Source organism: Rhinopithecus roxellana, chromosome 12 (assembly GCF_007565055.1).
Source record: "Rhinopithecus roxellana isolate Shanxi Qingling chromosome 12, ASM756505v1, whole genome shotgun sequence".
NCBI lineage: Eukaryota > Metazoa > Chordata > Mammalia > Primates > Cercopithecidae > Rhinopithecus > Rhinopithecus roxellana.
The window spans coordinates 123810303-123829774 of NC_044560.1; the positions used below are offsets into that span (position 1 = coordinate 123810303).

Below are 19472 nucleotides of genomic sequence, written 5' to 3' on the forward strand. Positions count from 1 at the left end.
CTCTAAGGTCAACACAACACCACTTCCCAGAAAACTTCTTCATCCATTTCTCTCCCACAAAGTCTTCTTCTCAAGGCAGCAAGTATGTGAATCTGTCCCGTCTCCCTTTAAAACTGCAGCCTCGGCCGGGCATAGTGACTCATGCCTGTAACCCCAGCACTTTGGGAGGCCGAGGTGGGAGGATCACTTGAGGTCAGGATTTCAAGACCAGCTAGGCCAACATGGTGAAATCCCATCTCTACTAAAAATACAAAAATAGCCAGGCGCAGTAGCACATGCCTGTAGTCCCACAACTCAGGAGGCTGAGGCATGAGAGTCGCTTGAACTCAGGAGGTGGAGGTTGCAGTGAACTGAGATCATGCCACTGCACTCCAGACTAGGTGACAGAGCAAAACTCTGTCCACAACCCCCACCAAAAAAAATCTACCCAAACTGCAGTCTCACCACCCCATTCTTGTTTTCTTTATCCTTCTCTCTTGTTTTCTTGGATGTTTTCCTTTCTTTTTGGAGTTCCTTTATTTCCACGTGTAAATCAGTACAATTTTGCTCTAGAGTTTGGCAATATTCTGTCAGCCGATAAATTAAGCTCTTTAATTATATAATTGGTATTTATGTTAAACAAGACACGAATTAAAGAAAAGAATATATAGGCTTGTATTAGGAACCACTTAGATTTGAATCTTGCCCCCTCCTGCACTGACTAGTTAAATATGATCTTGGGGAAGCCATTTAATCTCTCCCTATCTCAGTTTCCTCATCTTTGATAATAAGGTTGAGAGTCACTTTGCTGGGCTGTTATGAGGATTAAATGAAATACATATTTTTAGGCCGAGCGCGGTGGCTCAAGCCTGTAATCCCAGCACTTTGGGAGGCCGAGACGGGCAGATCACGAGGTCAGGAGATCGAGACCATCCTGGCTAACCTGGTGAAACCCCGTCTCTACTAAAAAATACAAAAAATTAGCCGAGCGAGGTGGCGGGCGCCTGTAGTCCCAGCTACTCGGGAGGCTGAGGCAGGAGAATGGCGTAAACCCAGGGGGCGGAGCTTGCAGTGAGCTGAGATCCGGCCACTGCACTCCAGCCTGGGTGACAGAGCGAGACTCCGTCTCAAAAAAAAAAAGAAATACATATTTTTAGCACTAAATGTAATGGCCACCATTGTATGAGTGACAGATCAGGCATCATGAGTCTGGCATGTTGTAAGCACTCAATGTGCTTACAATTACATACTCAATTATGTATTAATAAACTTTAAAGTCCTTTTAAAGTCAAATCCTAATGACCAGTCTGGCAGTAGAAGATTGTGAAGCATTAGTCTTAATAAGTATTTTCACATAGTATCATTCCCAGAGCTGCGCTCAAGGAGGGAATATCAGAAGACAGAGTGGACGCTCTTGTCTTTTTCCTTGTGAATTTATGTTCATCGTATAGTTTATGGATTGGTTTGGAGTGGAAAGGAAAGGAATTTACTTGCTGTGTTACTAGTGTGAGCTAGGGAGAAGGTTGGCTACCTTAGGTATTCACTTTCAGTTAACCTCCACAGCAACACAGGGAAAAAGGTATTTAGTATCATAGTTCGTTGCTGAGAAAACTAAACCTCACGAAGTTTAAGTCACTTATTCAGTTACTACATAGGTAGCAACTAGTGATTTCAGGATTAGCACGCTCATCTTATAAGGCTTTGAAATTTATTAGACTTTGAAACTCTTTCTCACAGTATTAAATACATCCATCCCAGAAGTAAGCTTCTAAATTCACCTTCATCTATTAAATTGCATTGTATATTAATACAAGTGCTACTTTGATATTCCACTATTTCATGACTGCCTGTAGGTCATGGTTACTCCATGCTGCTTGTGTTCCTCATCTCTCCTTCATCTCATCTGATTAAATGGCATAAGGTTTTCCGCCTTTTATTTCTCAAGGGAAAGGACTGCTGGCTCTAGATGGACCCAAGTGGTTCCAGCATCGTCGCCTGCTAACTCCTGGATTCCATTTTAACATCCTGAAAGCATACATCGAGGTGATGGCTCATTCTGTGAAAACGATGCTGGTAAGTGAAGGGGAAAAGTGCTCTGGTGCATTGCAAAATGCTCCCAGCAATGGATAGTATTAGGTTAATGTTTCGTGGGCCATGAAAATTAAAATTCAGTTTCTAAAAATTTAACAAATGTACAAGTACTCATTGAACAATAGGTGTCTAAAAATTTGTTATGTTCTTTGGGTGATAGTATTAATAAAAAGAAGATCTGGTCCTCTGTCTTAAATATATTTTGAGATTTTATGGCAGCAAACCAGGTACCAAATGGTGACGGTTAGATAGTAAGTGCTATAGATGTGTTTCATGGATGGCAGGTCTGTACAAACTTACCCCAAAGTCTGAGGAAACTGAGAGGCTGAAGAAAAAGACTGACAGATTATTAAAAAGAAACATTCAGTAGAGGCTTTCAAACAGAAACCATAGCTGTTTCACACAGTGGTGACACAAGATGTTGGATCCCTGTGCCATTACCCTCCAGACCCAGGAATTATAGACCATGGGGAGGGACACACATGCTTTAGAGGAAATTATTAATAGTAAGAACTTGCCCTAAGGGCAAAATTTATTGTAAGTACATGCTCTTACACAAGGAACAATAGATAAACTGGAAATCTCAGAGCATTCCTGGAACTAAAGTTAAGAAGGCAGATTAGCTTCCAAGATGGAATTGTGTTAACCTCCACAAGGTGACAGGTAAGGATGGCAGGAGCAGCTATAACAGCTTCAGATTCAGAGGAAACTCAAATTTGCCATGAAATATAAGCTGGACTTGAATATGTAGGTAATATGGATGAGAATATTCAAGGCAGAGTGAGGGAGCATGAACAAAGGTTTGGAGATTGGCATAGACTTGCAGTGGCTATAAAGGACCAAGCAAAAGAGAATGTCTGTATTAAAGTTGCAGATGTGAATTTCCTCTTGTAATTGGTGGAGGATCACTAGGCCCTGACCTACACTTTTCAAAGGGGCAGAAGAACATTGTAGGGAAACATTCCTGTGAGTGGTCTCAGATTTACAAATGAGTTCTACTCCAAAACTCTATTTGTACAATGGCTTTGATTTTTAAATCATATTTATTTTGAAATCAGACAAGTAATTCACTAATACACTTTCATCATAGATACTTCAAATACCGCAAACAAAGGCAAAGTTTTCCTCTCACTTCATGTGCAAACCCATCCCTGTTCCCATACAAACTACTGTCACCAGCTCAATGATTGGATTCTCAGCCAAACTCACAGAAGCAGTTTGAACCCCAAGTCAGCCAGGATTGTGGTAAAAACATCAGTGTGAGTCCTCAACGCAGAGACCCAGAGACTGTGCGGCGCAAGCTAATGAGAGAGGAGAGCATCCTTTTCTGATTCTAGCGCTGTTCAGCTGCAGCACAATTTCAGATCCTCCAGTGATTGCACTGGAGCTGCATTGGAGTTTTCTCTCTATTTCTTGGAGCGCTTCCTCCCCTCCTCATTTCTCAGCCACATATTTCTGTGGGATTTTTCTCACACTTCCTTCCTCTGCTGAATCATTCCAGAGTTTCTCAAGCTTGGAAGCCTCCCTCCTGTTCTCATTTCTTCTAAATTCACCATTTGCTCTCAGTAAAACTTACATAGTTGAGATAAAAGCTCTTTGACTAGACAATTTTTTTCTTAGGGAAAAGTTTTTAAAATTCTCTTTACCTTTGTGGTTGCCACGTCTCTGAAATTTTAAAAGTTCAGGTTGACCGATAGGTCTTAAGCTAGGGGCTAGGTGCTTAAGACCTGTCGGTCAACCTGAACTTTTAAAATATCCATTTATTTGAATTTTTACAAAAAGTATGCTTATTACACAAATACATTTTCAACCAGGGACTTTGTGACAGTTTTAAAATGTCAGGCAAAACATTTCAAGCAGTATGAGTAGGTCTGTTTGTGGGGAAGTTAAGCCAGGTCAGGCTTCGCTGGGGGCAGCTCCCTGTAGCAGCTCCTCTCCACACTTGCTCCATTTCCCACTTTTGAATCCAAAATGTTTTTGAAAATGTTCTGAGTTTGTTTTAAATGTGGCTATGGTGGTTGAGAGCAGTGGCAGGGCATCTAGCAAGTTTGGAATTGAAGATGGAGGAAGCCCTGGGGTAAACCCCTTGGAATTATGGGTCTTGTGTCAATGATTGTTTTAATGGAACTCTGGTCTGTTTGAAAGCAGAGTTATGGTAATAATTGAAAAGCCACAGATCTTTAACTCAGCCATTTACCATATATGCAGGTTTCTCCATGCTCCTTCTCACTCCGCTGGGTGTATTTTTCCCTTCCTCGTGTCCCAAGTAAGCACACAGCTTATTTACTCATGTGACCTTTGATTCCTGCTGGGTCAGGTTTGTCTCCCTTAAATTATAAAAGCAGGGCCAGGCAGGAGCCTTCAAATGCAGGCAGTTTGGTCATGGTGGTGGTGATGATGCTGACCTTGACCTCCTGTGCCAGGATAAGTGGGAGAAGATTTGCAGCACTCAGGACACAAGCGTGGAGGTCTATGAGCACATCAACTTGATGTCTCTGGATATAATCATGAAATGCGCTTTCAGCAAGGAGACCAACTGCCAGACAAACAGGTCAGTGGTGGGAGAGCAAAAAAGATATTTCTACACATTTTCTAAGTTGTTTATTAATGCATTATCCCAACTTTCTCTTCTAGCACCCATGATCCTTATGTAAAAGCCATATTTGAACTCGGCAAAATCATATTTCACCGCTTGTACAGTTTCTTGTATCACAGTGACATAATTTTCAAACTCAGCCCTCAGGGCTACCGCTTCCAGAAGTTAAGCCGAGTGTTGAATCAGTACACAGGTATTTGCTGGGTTTGGGTTGCCCACATCCATATGCTGTCATGATTGTACTGTGTCTGTCTAGAGGGATAAACCTTAATATAGGCCGGGTGCGGTGGCTCAAGCCTGTAATCCCAGCACTTTGGGAGGCCGAGACGGCCGGATCACAAGGTCAGGAGATCGAGACCATCCTGGCTAACATGGTGAAACCCCATCTCTACTAAAAAATACAAAAAACTAGCCGGGCGAGGTGGCGGGCGCCTATAGTCCCAGCTACTTGGGAGGCTGAGGCAGGAGAATGGCGTAAAAAACCCGGGAGGCGGAGCTTGCAGTGAGCTGAGATCCGGCCACTGCACTCCAGCCTGGGCGACAGAGCAAGACTCCGTCTCAAAAAAAAAAAAAAACCTTAATATAACGAGAGAAAGAATCTTTGTCATTAATGGAGCTTTTATGTAGACACTGCTCCAAAGAAATTTGACTTGAGTCCTTTATAAGGCTTTGCTTCAACCATAGCAGTAAGTCTTATCAGAATTTTCATATATATATACTATTTTTACTGTGGATAATTATTATTAATACAAATATAAGTAGGCACTTAAGAGTTGAAAACATACATGGAATATGGCTTTTTGCACAGCGATTGCAGTAATAGTAATGACAGGCTAAAACCATGCAACATAGGAATGGAGAGAGGAACAGCGTAAACATGGACATGGACCTGAAAGAGTCTTGATTCAAAAACAGTTTTAGCAAGCATAAACAAAAAAGTTGAAATAGATTAAGCTTTTTAAGCAATTCAATATTACTTGTCATGAATGCCGTAGTGGAAAATACTTATCAAACAGTGAATTAATCCTTCATCAGCTCCACCACTTACTAGCAGTTACTAGTAAATTACTTACTGCTTTGTTTCAGTGTCATCTAGAAAATGGAGATTAAAAAGCAACCGATCTCACAGGTTTGTTACGATGAGTGGGTTAATATATATAAAGCATTTAGGACAGTGCCTGGCACTGAATAGATGTTAAATATAAAGTATAATTATGTCAAATGTCTTTGCTTCCAGGAATTTTGCAAGGCACACCAACATATGCACATTTACACATACATATATGCATACATGCACATAGATATTATACAGAGGACACTCAGAGAAGCAGGTCATTGACAATTTAAAGCATAAATGGGCATTATAAATAGCAACCGTTCCCAAGTCTTTCTGCGTCATGGTGCACACAGAAAATGTTAATGTTTATGTGCTTCATTGGAGTAAAGAGGAATGAATCTGGGGGAAGCTATACAGAACTTTGTAAAAAAAAAATCTTTACTTTTTAAATATTATACAATTATGAAAAAGTAAAATGCAAAGTATTCGGGAAAATATTAAATGTTAAATTTATTCAAAACTTAAAACCTTTTCAATATTTTTTTTTTTTTTTTGAGATGGAGTCTCTCTCTGTCACTCAGGCTGGAGTGCAGTGGTGCGATCTCAGCTCACTGCAACCTCCACCTCCCGGGTTCAAGCAATTCTCCTACCTCAGCCTTCTGAGTAGCTGGGATTACAGGCACCCGCCACCACACCTGGCTAATTTTTGAAAATTGTTTATTTTTATTTAGTCAAATTTATCAATATTTTATTTTATTGCATCTGGATTTTCAGTAATCACAAAAAGCCATTCTCTATTCCAGGGTTTCTCAACCCTCAGCACTAATGGCCTCTTGGATTAGATAAGTCCTTGTTGTCAAGACATGTGCATTATAGGATGTTTAGCTACATCCCTGACATCTACCCACTTGACGTAGTAGAGCTCTGATAGTTGTGGCAACCATAAATAACTCCAGACATTATTAAATGTTCCCAGGGCCAAAATTGCCCCCAGTTGAGAACCACTGCCCTATACCCAGGTTGTAGAGAAAATTATTTATATTTTCTTGTGGTACTTGTATAATTTCATTCTTTTCATATTTAAATCAGAGATCTAAACTACATTTAGAATTTATTCCTATATATGGTATGAGGTATTGATCTAATTTTTCCAAATGTTTATCTGGTTTTCCCATCACCATTATTTAAAAGTTTATCTTTTCAAGTGATTTGAGATAACCATCTTTATCACATTCTAAACAGATACATGTACTTGTATCTATTTTGGATGAGAGTATATTTGGATGTTCTCTTGTATTCCATTGATGTATCTACCAATGTACTAGAATCACACTGTTTTAATTAAGGAGATTTTGTGGGTTTTTTCAACATTAATAGACCTTATTTTTAGAAAAGTTTTAGGTTTACAAAAAAGTTCAGCAGAAAGTACAGAAGGTTCTCATATTACCCATGTAACAAACCTGTACATGTACCCCTATATCTAAAATAAAATTAGAAATTTTTTAAATAGTAAATATTACCTCTGTTCCATATTTTTGTTTTGTTTTTTCTTTCAACTCCTTCAATTATAAATATATTGGCATTTCATTTCCTGCCTTCTATTTCATTCCATTTTATTTAATAACTTTTCCATGAAGATAAAATATTAGACTGAGGAAGAAAAGAATGATTGGTCACTTGCATCTAAACTTGAAATCATCTTAATTTTATTGCCCACATACTGATAGAAACTATGTTTTGGATCTGTGTTGTTTATCTTTGGAGCTTTGATCGAAAGTCCCTTTGATGGGAAAATAAACCATCTGTGAAAATGAGATCTATTTAAACATCTGGAAATCAGGCAAGATTTGGAGCTATTCATTAACCATGGCTTGCTTTATGATTTATTTGACTTTGCTGTCACTTTGGTCATTGGAAACTGTTTTTCTACCCAGATGCGATAATCCAGGAAAGAAAAAAATCCCTCCAGGCTGGGGTAAAGCAAGATAACACTCAGAAGAGGAAGTACCAGGATTTTCTGGATATTGTCCTTTCTGCCAAGGTGAATCTTCTAAATTTCTAAGCCTGCTCAAGTGGCCAGTTAATTATGTAAATAGGTGGGTAAGTGAGAATGGGATGGGGAGACAAGAATAAAACCGATTGACTAAATTTAACCATACTTTGAATTGATGAGTGGCTTCATGCAATTTGAGACAAAGAGAGAATTCTGCAACTCCGTCACTAGAGGAGGATTAGTAAAGACTAAACGAAGGATTTGACAAGTTTTGGGGATTGTCATGGATACATGGATTTTAGGGGATCATGAAAAATGGTCACATGGATGAACATACAAAATTGTGATGATAAGGTCCTGGGGAATCTGGGAGTTGAAGAGAATTTCTAGGGCCTACTGATTCAGGGCCCTCTTTGTAAGGCCTGCTTTTCTTATCTAACCTTGGTTCTCCTGTATTCTTTGGGCAGAATATGGTTTATACCACGTATTTGTCGAACTGAATTAAAATTTAAACCCTTATTTACAACTGATTTTTCCCCCTAAAATCATGATTGTGGTCGTATATCCAAACATTTATAAACTGGCATTTTATTTAAAATATTTGTATTGTACTTTCTAGGATGAAAATGGTAGCAGCTTCTCGGATACTGATGTACACTCTGAAGTGAGCATGTTCTTGTTCGGAGGACATGACTCCTTGGCAGCAAGCATCTCCTGGATCCTTTACTGCCTGGCTCTGAACCCTGAGCATCAAGAGAGATGCCGGGAGGAGGTCAGGGGCATCCTGGGGGATGGGTCTTCTATAACCTGGTAAGATCTGCACCCCTAAATTTTTCATCCTAGTTTTCCCCCTGAGATTTTGCTTTATTTTTTGCCCTGGTACCTTAGTGACCCTAGTGCCTCAGGATATGTATAGGTGAAACAGAAGAAGTAGGCTACTTTTCTGTTCTTTCTAAAGAGAGCTCCCAATTATTCTCTTGTCTTTTGGGGGGGAAAAAAGTTTATCCATAAATTCTCTGTCATTGTTTTTCTAATCAATGGTGTGTGAAATGTCTTATTTCTTTATTTCACCTTGGCTGGGATGCATTGGAAATGAGGACTTGATCCCTATGCTGACACTTAGAACTTAAACAGTAGGGTTCAAATGGAGTTCCTCTTCTGAGAGAGCTGAATGATTAGCTACATTATCTAAGGCTCATTCTCGACATCTCCCATCTGCTTGTCACCAATTTTATTCCTTAGGATTGATTTTAGACTTCAAACATAATATTAGATGATATATACTATATCAAGTTTAGCAAATATGGACTGAGGACATTTTAAATACTGAGACTTTTTTTATGACTATGATTTATTGTGGGCCCTGTCTTCGATGAGCTCATGGTCTAATACAGGATGGACAGGAGACAGACCTCCAGATTGCAGTGTAGCATGATGAGGGCAATGATAGAGATATGTGCTGGCTAGCACAAAGACACAGAAGACAGGTACCTACCCTGGCATGGGAGCTCAAGGAGATTTCCTTGGGTATACGACACTTAAGCTGACTATTACAGGGTAAGTAGGAGTTACCAGGTGGAAACTGTCATCTCTATTTTGCTAGACTTTAAGTATATCTTGCTGTTAATAAAGCCCAGCTTATGCTGTTTGCAAAGATAAAATATGTTCCTGACATAATCTGGTCAAAGGGACAGGAAGATGGAAATGGTAAGGACAACTCAGCAGCATGACCAGATTAAAAACACCATATTTCATATGCAAAAGTCAACTCAATTGGAACATTTGTAAAACCAAATTTGACATTATAAAAGTATATTAGAGATCTCATTTTATAAGGAAATAGAAGCCCTTTCCTACCATAAACTAAAGGTTTAATCTATATAGCACAAAATACAATGTTAAGTAATCATTTTTAATTTTTTTAACTGACAAAAATTGTGCATATACATGTTATATATATGTATGTATATATATGATATACAACATGATATTTTGATATATGTACACATTGTGGAATGACTAAATCTATCAATGGACGTGTTCATTAACTCATACTTATTTTTTGTGATGAGGACATTTAAAATCTACCCTCTTAGCAATTTTCAAGTATACAAATTTTTATTAACTCCAGTCACATATTATACCATGCATCTCCTAAACTTATTCCTCCTGTCTGACTGATATTTTGTATCCTTTGACTAACATCCCTGTAATCCCCCATTCTCCCACAGCCCCTGGTAACCACTGTTCTGCTCTCTGCTTCTGTGAGTTCCATGTTTTAGATTTCCACATGTGAGATCATGTGGAATTTGTCTTTCTGTGCCTGGCTTATTTCACTTAGCATAATGTCCTCCAAATTCATCTCTGTTGTCATAAATGACAAGATACCATCTTTTCTATGGCTAATGAATATTCCATTGTTTATGTATATACCACATTTTCTTTATTCATTTATCCAATGATGGACACTTAAGTTGATTCTGTATCTGGGCTATTGTGAATAATGCTGCAATGAACATGGGAATGTAGATGTCTCTTCAACACACTGATTTCGTTTTGTTGGGTTGTATATACAGAAGTGGAATTGCTGCATCATATGGTAGTTCTATTTTTAATTTTTTGAGGAAACTCCATACCATTTTCCATATGGCTGTACTAATTTACATTGCCACCAACAGTGTATAAGGGTTCTTTTTTCTCCACATCCTCACCAATATTTGTCTTTTTGGTAATAACCATTGTAATGAGCATGAGGTGATGTCTCATTATGGTTTTAATTTACATTTCCCTGATGATTAGCGATGTTGAGCATTCTTTTATATACCCGCTGGCCACTCATATGTCTTCTTTTTAGAAATGTTATTTTAGGTTTTTCTGATTTTTAAATCCAGTTATTTGTTTTCTTGCTATTGAATTGTGTGAGTTCCTCATATATTTTGAATATTAACCCCTTATCAGATATATATCATTTGCAAACATGTTCTCCCATCCTTTAAATTGTCTCTTCACTATGTTGATTGTTTCCTTTGTTGTGCAGAAGCTTTTTAGTTTGCTGCAAAACTATTATCTATTTTTTTTTCTGTTGACTATACTTCCAGAGTGGTATCCAAAAAATCATTGCCAAGAATAATATCAAGAAGCTTTCCCTATGTTTTTTTTCTAGTCGTTTTATAGTTTCAAGTCGTTTGTTTAAATCTTTAATCCATTTTGAGTTGATTTTTGTATATGGAGTGAGATAAAGGTCCACTTTTATTCTTCTACTAGTGCATATCCGGTTTTCTCAACAGCATTTGTTGAAGATACTGTCCTTTCACCACTGGATGTTCTTGGCACCTTTGTAGATCAGTTGACAGTAAATGTGTGGGTGTATTTCTGGGCTCTTCATCCTGTTTTATTAGTTTATATGTCTCTTTTTTTAGAAGCACTATGCTGTTTTGGTGACTAGAGCTCTGTAGTCAATTTCAGATCAGGTAGTATGATGCCTCCAGCTTTGCTCTTTTTGCTCAAAATTGCTTTGGCTATTTGAGTTTTTATGATTCCATCAAATTTTAGGGTTTTTTTTTCAATTACTGTAAATAATGCCATTGGAATTTTGATGGAGATTGCACTGAATCTTTGGGTAATGTGGATATTTTAACAGTATTAATGCTTCCAATTCTTGAATACAGGGTGTTTTTCAATTTGTGTTTTCTTCCATTTCTTTCACCAGTGTTTTTGTCTTAATTTAATTGTTTTATTTCCCTAGATTTTGGGGTAACAAGTGGTGTTTGGTAATGAGTAAGTTCTTTAGTGGTGATTTATGAGATTTTGGTGTACCCGTCACCCAAGCAGTATACACTGTACCCAATTTGTAGTCAGTCTTGTATCCCTCACCTCCCTCCCACCATTTCCCCCAAGTCCCCAAAGTCCATTGTATCATTCTTATGCCTTTGCATGCTCATAGCTTAGCTCCCACTTAGGAGTGAGAACATCTAATGTTTGGTTCTCCATTCCTAAGTTACTTCACTTAGAATATTGGTTTCCATTTCCATCCAGGTTGCTGCAAATACCTTTATTTTGTTCCTTTTCATGGCTGAACAGTATTCCATTGTATATACATCCTACAATTTCTTTATCCACTATCGATTGATGGGCATTTGGGCTGGTTCCATATTTTTACAATTGTGAATTGTGCTGCTACAAACATGCAGGTGCAAGTGTCTTTTTCATATAATGACTTCTTTTCCTCTGGGTAGATACCCAGTAGTGGGATTGATGGATCAAATGGTAGTTCTACTTTTAGTTCTGTAAGGAATCTCCACACTGTTTTCCATAGTGGTTGTACTAGTTTACATTCCCACCAGCAGTGTGGAAGTGTTCCCTGTTCACTATATCCACACCAACATCTATTATTATTTGATTTTTTTGTTATGGCCATTCTTGCAGGAGTGAGGTGGTATTGCATTGTGGTTTTGATTTGCATTTCCCTGATCATTAGTGATGTGGAGCATTTTTTCATATATTTGTTGGCCATTTGTACATCTTTTTTTTTTTTTTTGAGACGGAGTCTCGCTCTGCCGCCCAGGCTGGAGTGCAGTGGCCGGATCTCAGCTCACTGCAAGCTCCGCCTCCTGGGTTTACGCCATTCTCCTGCCTCAGCCTCCCGAGTAGCTGGGACTACAGGCGCCCGCCACCTCACCCGGCTAGTTTTTTGTATTTTTTAGTAGAGACGGGGTTTCACCGTGTTAGCCAGGATGGTCTCGATCTCCTGACCTCGTGATCCACCCGTCTCGGCCTCCCAAAGTGCTGGGATTACAGGCTTGAGCCACCGCACCCGGCCTGTACATCTTTTGAGAATTATCTATTCATGTCCTTTGTCCATTTTTTGATGGGATTTTTTTTTCTTGCTAATTTGTTTGAGTTCCCTGTAGATTCCGGATATTAGACCTTTGTTGGATGTATAGGTTGTGAAGATTTTCTCCTACTCTTTGGGTTGTCTGTTTACTCTGCTGATTATTTCTTTTGCTGTGCAGAAACGTTTTAGTTTAATTAAGTCCCACTATTTATCTTTTTGTTGTTTTTGTTGTTTGGGGTTGTTTTGTTTTGTTTTGTTTTAGCTTGGTTTTCCATCTGCTTTTGGGTTCTTGGTCATGAAATCTTTGCCTAAGCCAATATCCAGAAGGGTTTTTCTGATCTTCTAGAATTTTTACAGTTAAGGCCTTAGATTTAAGTCTTTGATCCATCTTGAGTTGATTTTTGTATAAGGTGAGAGATGAGAATCCAGTTTCATGCTTCTACATGTGGTTAGCCGATTATCCCAGCACAGTTTGTTGAATAGGGTTAATATTTGCTTTATATATTTAGGCGTTCCTATTTTGGGTACATATTTATTTACAACTATCATATCCTCCTGATTGATTGACCCCTTTCTCATTATATAATGGTCTTCTTGTCTCTTTTTACAGTTTTTGTCTTAAAGCCTAATTTTTCTGATAAAAGTTAAGCTACCTTTGCTCTCCTTTGGTTTCTATTTGCATGAAATATTTTTTCCAACCCTTCACATTCACTCTATGTGTGTTCTTAAAGATGAAATGAGAATCTGTAGAGGCATATGCTTGGGTCTTGTTTTTTTTTTTTTCATTCATTCATTCAGCCACCCTTTTGATTAGAGAATTTAATTCATTTGTATTCAAGGTAATTATTGACAGACAAGGACTTACTACTGCCATTTTGTTAATTGTTTTCTTATTGTTTTATAGATCTTTTGTTCCTTTCTTCCTCTCTTACTCTTTTCCTTTGTGATTAGGTGCTTTTCTCTAGTGATGTACTTTGATTTTTACTTTTTATCTTTGGTTGCTCTACTATAGGTTTTTGCTTTGTGGTTACTATGAGGCTTACATGAAGCATAGTTATAAAAGGCTATTTTAAACTGATAACAGCTTAACTTTCCACACTTAAAAAAACCTATACACTTTTACTCTGCCAACTGCCCTCCATTTTAGGTCTTTGATGTCATAATTTACCTAGTTTTGGAGATGTGTCCCCTTATTTTGTATCCCTTAACAAATTATTGTAGCAACAGTTATTTTTATAGTTTTGGCTTTTAACTTTATACTAGAGATAGAAGTAATTAACATACCACCACTACATTATTAGGGTATTCTAAATTGACTATGTATTTACCTTTACCAGTGAGATTTTTGTTTTCAGTTTTCATGCTGTTAATTAGTATTCTTTCATTTGAACTTGGAGAATTCATATTAGTGTTTTTTGTAAGGTGGGTCTAGTAATGGTGAACACCCTTAACTTTTGTTTATCTGGAGATGTCTATCTCTCCTACATTTTGAAAGATAACTTTTGTTCCATGATTGAAATGGACAAAATTGTTTTTTTAATTATGCAAAGTGCCAGGGTAAGCAGAATTACTCTTTTTTTTTGAGACCAAGTTTCGCTCTTGTTGCCCAGGCTGGAGTGCGGTGGCACGATCTCGGCTCACTGCAACCTCTGCCTCCCGTGTTCAAACATTTCTCCTGCCTCAGCCTTCCTGAGTAGCTGGGATTACAGGCATGCGCCACCATGCCCGGCTAATTTTGTATTTTTAGTAGAGACGTGGTTTCACTGTGTTGGCCAGGCTGGTCTCGAACACCTGACCTCAGATGATCCACCCACCTAGGCCTCCCAAAGTGCTGGGATTACAGGTGTGAGCTACTGCGCCCAGCCAGAATTACTTTTATTTATCCTGAGCTCAAGTGAGGAAGAAATAATTCAAAATTAGAATTTCACATTATCTAATGGCCAAAGCCTGCATTCAAAATAAGTAATCAGAAAAACATATAAAAACACAGTAAGGTAAACAGACTATATGCAGTCATTTTATTGAACCAATCTGACTAGGTAGGATGCAAATTAAAAAAAAAAAAAAAAAAAAAAAAAACTTTATTCTTCTCCCACTTACAAACTTTAAACTTGCTTTGTGGAGAAAGTTCTTTATCTCTGGGGAAAATTCCTGAGTGGGTCTCATAGAGTTCTCATTCATTTAAATCACAAGAACAGTCTTATGTCAGTAATTAAACTGTCTGGCCCAGTGTGGTAACGAAACTTTCAAATGCTTATCCACTTGAGCTTTTCTTTCCATCCCGGCTTGGTACTTCTTTGGGCCTAGAAGCCAGCAGTGGGCAAGGGGTTTATCGTTGACTTATTCTTACTGACCAGCTCCCCAATACCCAGTAGCTGCTGTTTCTGGCCCTTCCAGGAATGGTTTCAGGAGGAAAGGGGATAAGGACTAAAGGGCTGGTAATACTGTGATCATACCAAAGGGCTTGGTGGATATTCCATGCTTCCCTTTCTCTCAAGGAGAAACTCCCTTTCTTGGAGACTCTCTCACTAGAACTTTCCAGTGGTGATTCAGGGTACAAGAGAATCTTTGTCCTTAGGCAGAGTCTTTTTCAAGCTGGTCCCAGAGCTTTCCCTCTTGCCAGTTAATTGGTTCAAAGACACAGTTGCATATCCTTGCCTTGCCTCTGCTGCTGTCCTCTGCCTTTCTGTCTGTTCTGAGTTACAGCCTTTCACATTAGTCCTGTACTCCCCAGTCTCCAAGGACCACAAGTCAGATCATCTAAGTGATTCTCTTGAAGCCTCTTGTTTAAGATGGGGGAAGCACCCTTCCTTTTCCTTTTTTTTTTTTTTTTTTTTTTTTTTGAGACGGAGTCTCGCTCTGTCGCCCAGGCTGGAGTGCAGTGGCCCGATCTCAGCTCACTGCAAGCTCCGCCTCCCGGGTTCACGCTATTCTCCTGCCTCAGCCTCCGGAGTAGCTGGGACTACAGGCGCCCGCCACCTCGCCCGGCTAGTTTTTTGTATTTTTAGTAGAGACGGGGTTTCACCGTGTTAGCCAGGATGGTCTCGATCTCCTGACCTCGTGATCCGCCCGTCTCGGCCTCCCAAAGTGCTGGGATTACAGGCTTGAGCCACCGCGCCCGGCCTACCCTTCCTTTTCCATGGCACTCTGGCATTCCAACAACACTTTAAAGAATTTTTTCTCTCAAAATTCTTAAGCGTCTCCTCTTCAATCCTTCGCCATTTTTTTGCATTATTACTTTATATGATGAACTAAGAGTTGCAAAACTTGTTTTCAGAAATCTCCTTAGCAAATGTTTTACTAGTAGTTTAGCAGCTCACTTTATAATAAAGATATATGATATATTTATTTGGTTCCTCTGCCTCTGGGGCCTCAGCTCATCCTGAGGCAGAGAGTCCCATTTTAAAATTCTGTTACATAGACCAGTGGCAAATTGGCTTTAACCTGAGGGTAATAATTACCAGGAACAAACATAAAACAGAAAAAAATTAAACTGGATATGATATCTGAGTTCCTTCCCTCCCTCATCCTCACAGGGACCAGCTGGATGGGATGTCGTACACCACAATGTGCATCAAGGAGACATGCCGATTGATTCCTGCAGTCCCATCCATTTTCAGAGATCTCAGCAAGCCACTTACTTTCCCAGATGGATGCACATTGCCTGCAGGTCTTTACGTTCTTTTCCTAAGCAGTTCCTAGAGGCTGTGGGATCCTGGAGACCACAGTGACAAAGATTAGTGAGTCTCTTAACACTTGGAGAAATCAAAAGATAATGCTAACAAGTGGCTTAGGTTTAATCACCTATGAGGAGCTCAGAGGATAATGCTTTGATCAGATGTGAATTTCAATGACTTTCCCAAAGGCACATAGCCAGTTGCAGCAAAGCTAAGCCCAGAATCCATGTCTCTGGAATCCAATCCAGGGTCTCTTCCATTATGGGACATCATTTCTAAGATAACCTTTGTTTGACTGAGTTTGAAACCCAGCTGAAATTTCATGGAAAATAGCACCAGTATCTTTATCTGAAAGACCAAGGGAGATCTTTGATCTCATCATCATATCACCTTTATAAATGTGCAACATTTAATTGTTCATATAGAGCCTTCAAACCCATTATCTCATTTTCCCCCTTGGATTCCAGTGTTAATAGATGCTTATACAATGACTTACAGTTTGCTGAACATATTTAAATACTTTTGATGTGGCCAGAAATCCAGAGGGAGCCCCAGTGTATAGATGAGGTTAACTGATGTGAGCAGAGCTAGAACTTGTGCAGAGGCCCTGAGTCTGGAGCCTAGAGCTCTTCGGAACAACACGTTTCTGAGCAGGGCTTATAGGAAGCAGAGGGGTCATGTGAGATATATTTTTACTTATCTGATTCAATGTTCTATTAATTCATGTCTTAGGAAGCAAGCCAACAGGATTGCTTGTGGCAAACACCTACAGCCTGTTACTGTAACTTTGCTGACAGACCCAGAATTAATTTCTGGAAACTAGAATTATTTCTGGAAACCAAATAACCCTCAAATTCTCTCTCCTTTGTTTTGTACTCTGTTTCTCTCCAAACCACATGGATATTTGCCAAAATTCTCTCTACTTTCCATATGTGAACAGCACCAGTAGAAATTTGTCACTGGATCTGCATGATGGAATCAGAGTTCTGTGCTTTTTTTTTTTCTTTTTTTTTTTCCTCTCGAGATGGACTCTTGCTATATAGCCCAGAATGGAAGATAGTGGCGTCATCTCTGCTCACTTCTACCTCTGCCTTCCAGGTTTAGGCAATTCTTCTGCCTCAGCCTCCCAAGTAGCTGGGATTATAGGTGCATACCACCATGCCTGGATAATTTTTGTATTTTTATTAGAGATGGGATTTCACCATGTTGGCCAGGCTGGTCTCAAGCTCCTGACCTTGAGACCAGCCCTCCTCAGCCTCCCAAAGTGATGGGATTACAGGCGTGAGCCACTGCGCCCAGCCAGTTCTGTGCTTTAATACCCAAACTGTCTGCAGGAGGAGCTTAATAGTCCATTAATAGGTATTTAGGCCAGGCACAGTGGCTGACGTATATAATCCCAATATTTTGTGAGGTCAAGGTGGGAAGATTCCTTGAGGTTGGGAGTCTGAGATTAGTCTGGGCAACATAGGGAGACCCTGTCTTTACAAACAAAAAATCACCAGGCATGGTGTTGCATGCGTGTATTCCTGCCTTGGGGGGCTGAGGCAAGAGGATCACTTGAGCTCAGAAGTCAAGGTTACTGTGAGCAGTGCTCACGCCATTGCTCTCCAGCCTGAGTGACAGAGCCAGACCCTGACTCTAAGCAAAAACAAAAAACAAATATTTAAGTAATTTCCAAACATAGCAGAAAACATAAGCCTGGTTTATCACTTCGATATGACACCAGCAGCTACTTAAGATAGAACCATGAGTTAAGTAAATCGTGTGGAAAGCTAAGGTGCCAACCCAAGCTGCATCTTCTTAGGTGTTCCTCACTGGTGTCATCAGCTATAGCAGGCAGAGCATTGCCAGGAGCTAGCTCTTCCCTTGAAGAACCAAAGTGTTGTTTAAGAGCAGTATAACAGTAGCCCACAACTTGCTGTTTCTCCTGCAAACTCTTTTATTTCCCTCCTTTCTTAGGGATCACCGTGGTTCTTAGTATTTGGGGTCTTCACCACAACCCTGCTGTCTGGAAAAACCCAAAGGTATGATTCTCTCTTGTACATAAATACTTCCAAGAACTAATGCTGTGCAAGTCACTTTTTGGTAGCTAAGCACAAAAGTGGCTATATAATTAAGGGAAATGACATAAAGTAAACAAAATAAACGTAAAAGCCAAAAGAAATGTAAAACTATTCTATGTTCTTAAAACACTCTTGACGCGTATCAGTGATTTCTTTCACAAAAGCCACTAAGATTTAAGATCTATTACATGTAATAGGAAGCTGGAGTATATGTCTCTGTAACAACTGGCCACATAATCATTTAGGCTTGATTTCTAAGTGGATGCACATCCATTTGTAAGTGGATATATCTCCATAGTGAAAATAATACCACTTGCCATAGTATTTTTGTTTCCCTGGGTATCAGACAAATCAACTGGGAGGCTGTAAGGTCTGCAGGTATGAAGGTGCACTGCCCAGTGTAGTAGCCACGGGCCACATACGGCTACTGAGCACATGAAATGTGGCCAGTTGGAATTGAGTTGTGCTGTAAGTGTAAAATATGTGCTGGATTTTGAAGATGTAGTACCCTAAAAAAAATGTGAAACATTTCCTTTTAGTAATTATTTATATTGATTACAGGTTGGAATGAAAATTTTTGGTTAAATAAACTCTATTAAGATTAATTTCATGTTTTAAAAATGTGGCCACCAGAACATTTTAAATTACACATGCAGTTCACGTTATATTTCTCTTGATCCGTGCTAGGTAGTAGGTGAAGAAATGTGTTCATGTTGTTTTGGGGATGGTGGTGGGGTTGTCCTCTCATTTCAGGTCTTTGACCCCTTGAGGTTCTCTCAGGAGAATGCTGATCAGAGACACCCCTATGCCTACTTACCATTCTCAGCTGGATCGAGGTGAGAACAATTTGAGGTTGCTCAAAGTACCCAAAGATGTTTACTTGAGAGTAGTTTATTCCTTTCAGCTCCTCAGCTCTATAAATTCTTCCAGGGAACCATAGATCTTGGTGCCTATTTGAGCCCCAAAGGATCAGTTAGTTTTACAAAGGACAGTCCTATTCTCTGTCACATCCTTTTTGGCTATGCCTTGAAAGCAGTCCCACAATGTAAGCTACTGCTCATAGGCTTAATGCAGTCCACCTTCAAAGCAAGAGAAATAATTTCATGAGTAACTCCAACTGCCACCTTGTTATAGGGAAGGCATCATGTTGGAGCCTCCCAGCTCACATTCTCACAGTAAACA

General features: G+C 39.3%; 1 protein-coding gene across 2 annotated transcripts in view; it reads left to right on the top strand.

Annotated features, from left to right (window-relative positions):
* Positions 1-19472, top strand: part of LOC104662102 (cytochrome P450 4X1) — a 108163-nt gene that overhangs the window by 81553 nt on the left and 7138 nt on the right. For both annotated transcript variants that reach the window (XM_010362999.2, XM_010362997.2), the window contains exons 4-11: positions 1925-2052; positions 4494-4621; positions 4705-4859; positions 7658-7764; positions 8336-8526; positions 16087-16220; positions 18187-18251; positions 19044-19126. In XM_010362999.2, coding sequence (XP_010361301.2) covers positions 1925-2052; positions 4494-4621; positions 4705-4859; positions 7658-7764; positions 8336-8526; positions 16087-16220; positions 18187-18251; positions 19044-19126 — 991 coding nt within the window. The remainder of the gene's footprint in view (positions 1-1924; positions 2053-4493; positions 4622-4704; positions 4860-7657; positions 7765-8335; positions 8527-16086; positions 16221-18186; positions 18252-19043; positions 19127-19472) is intronic.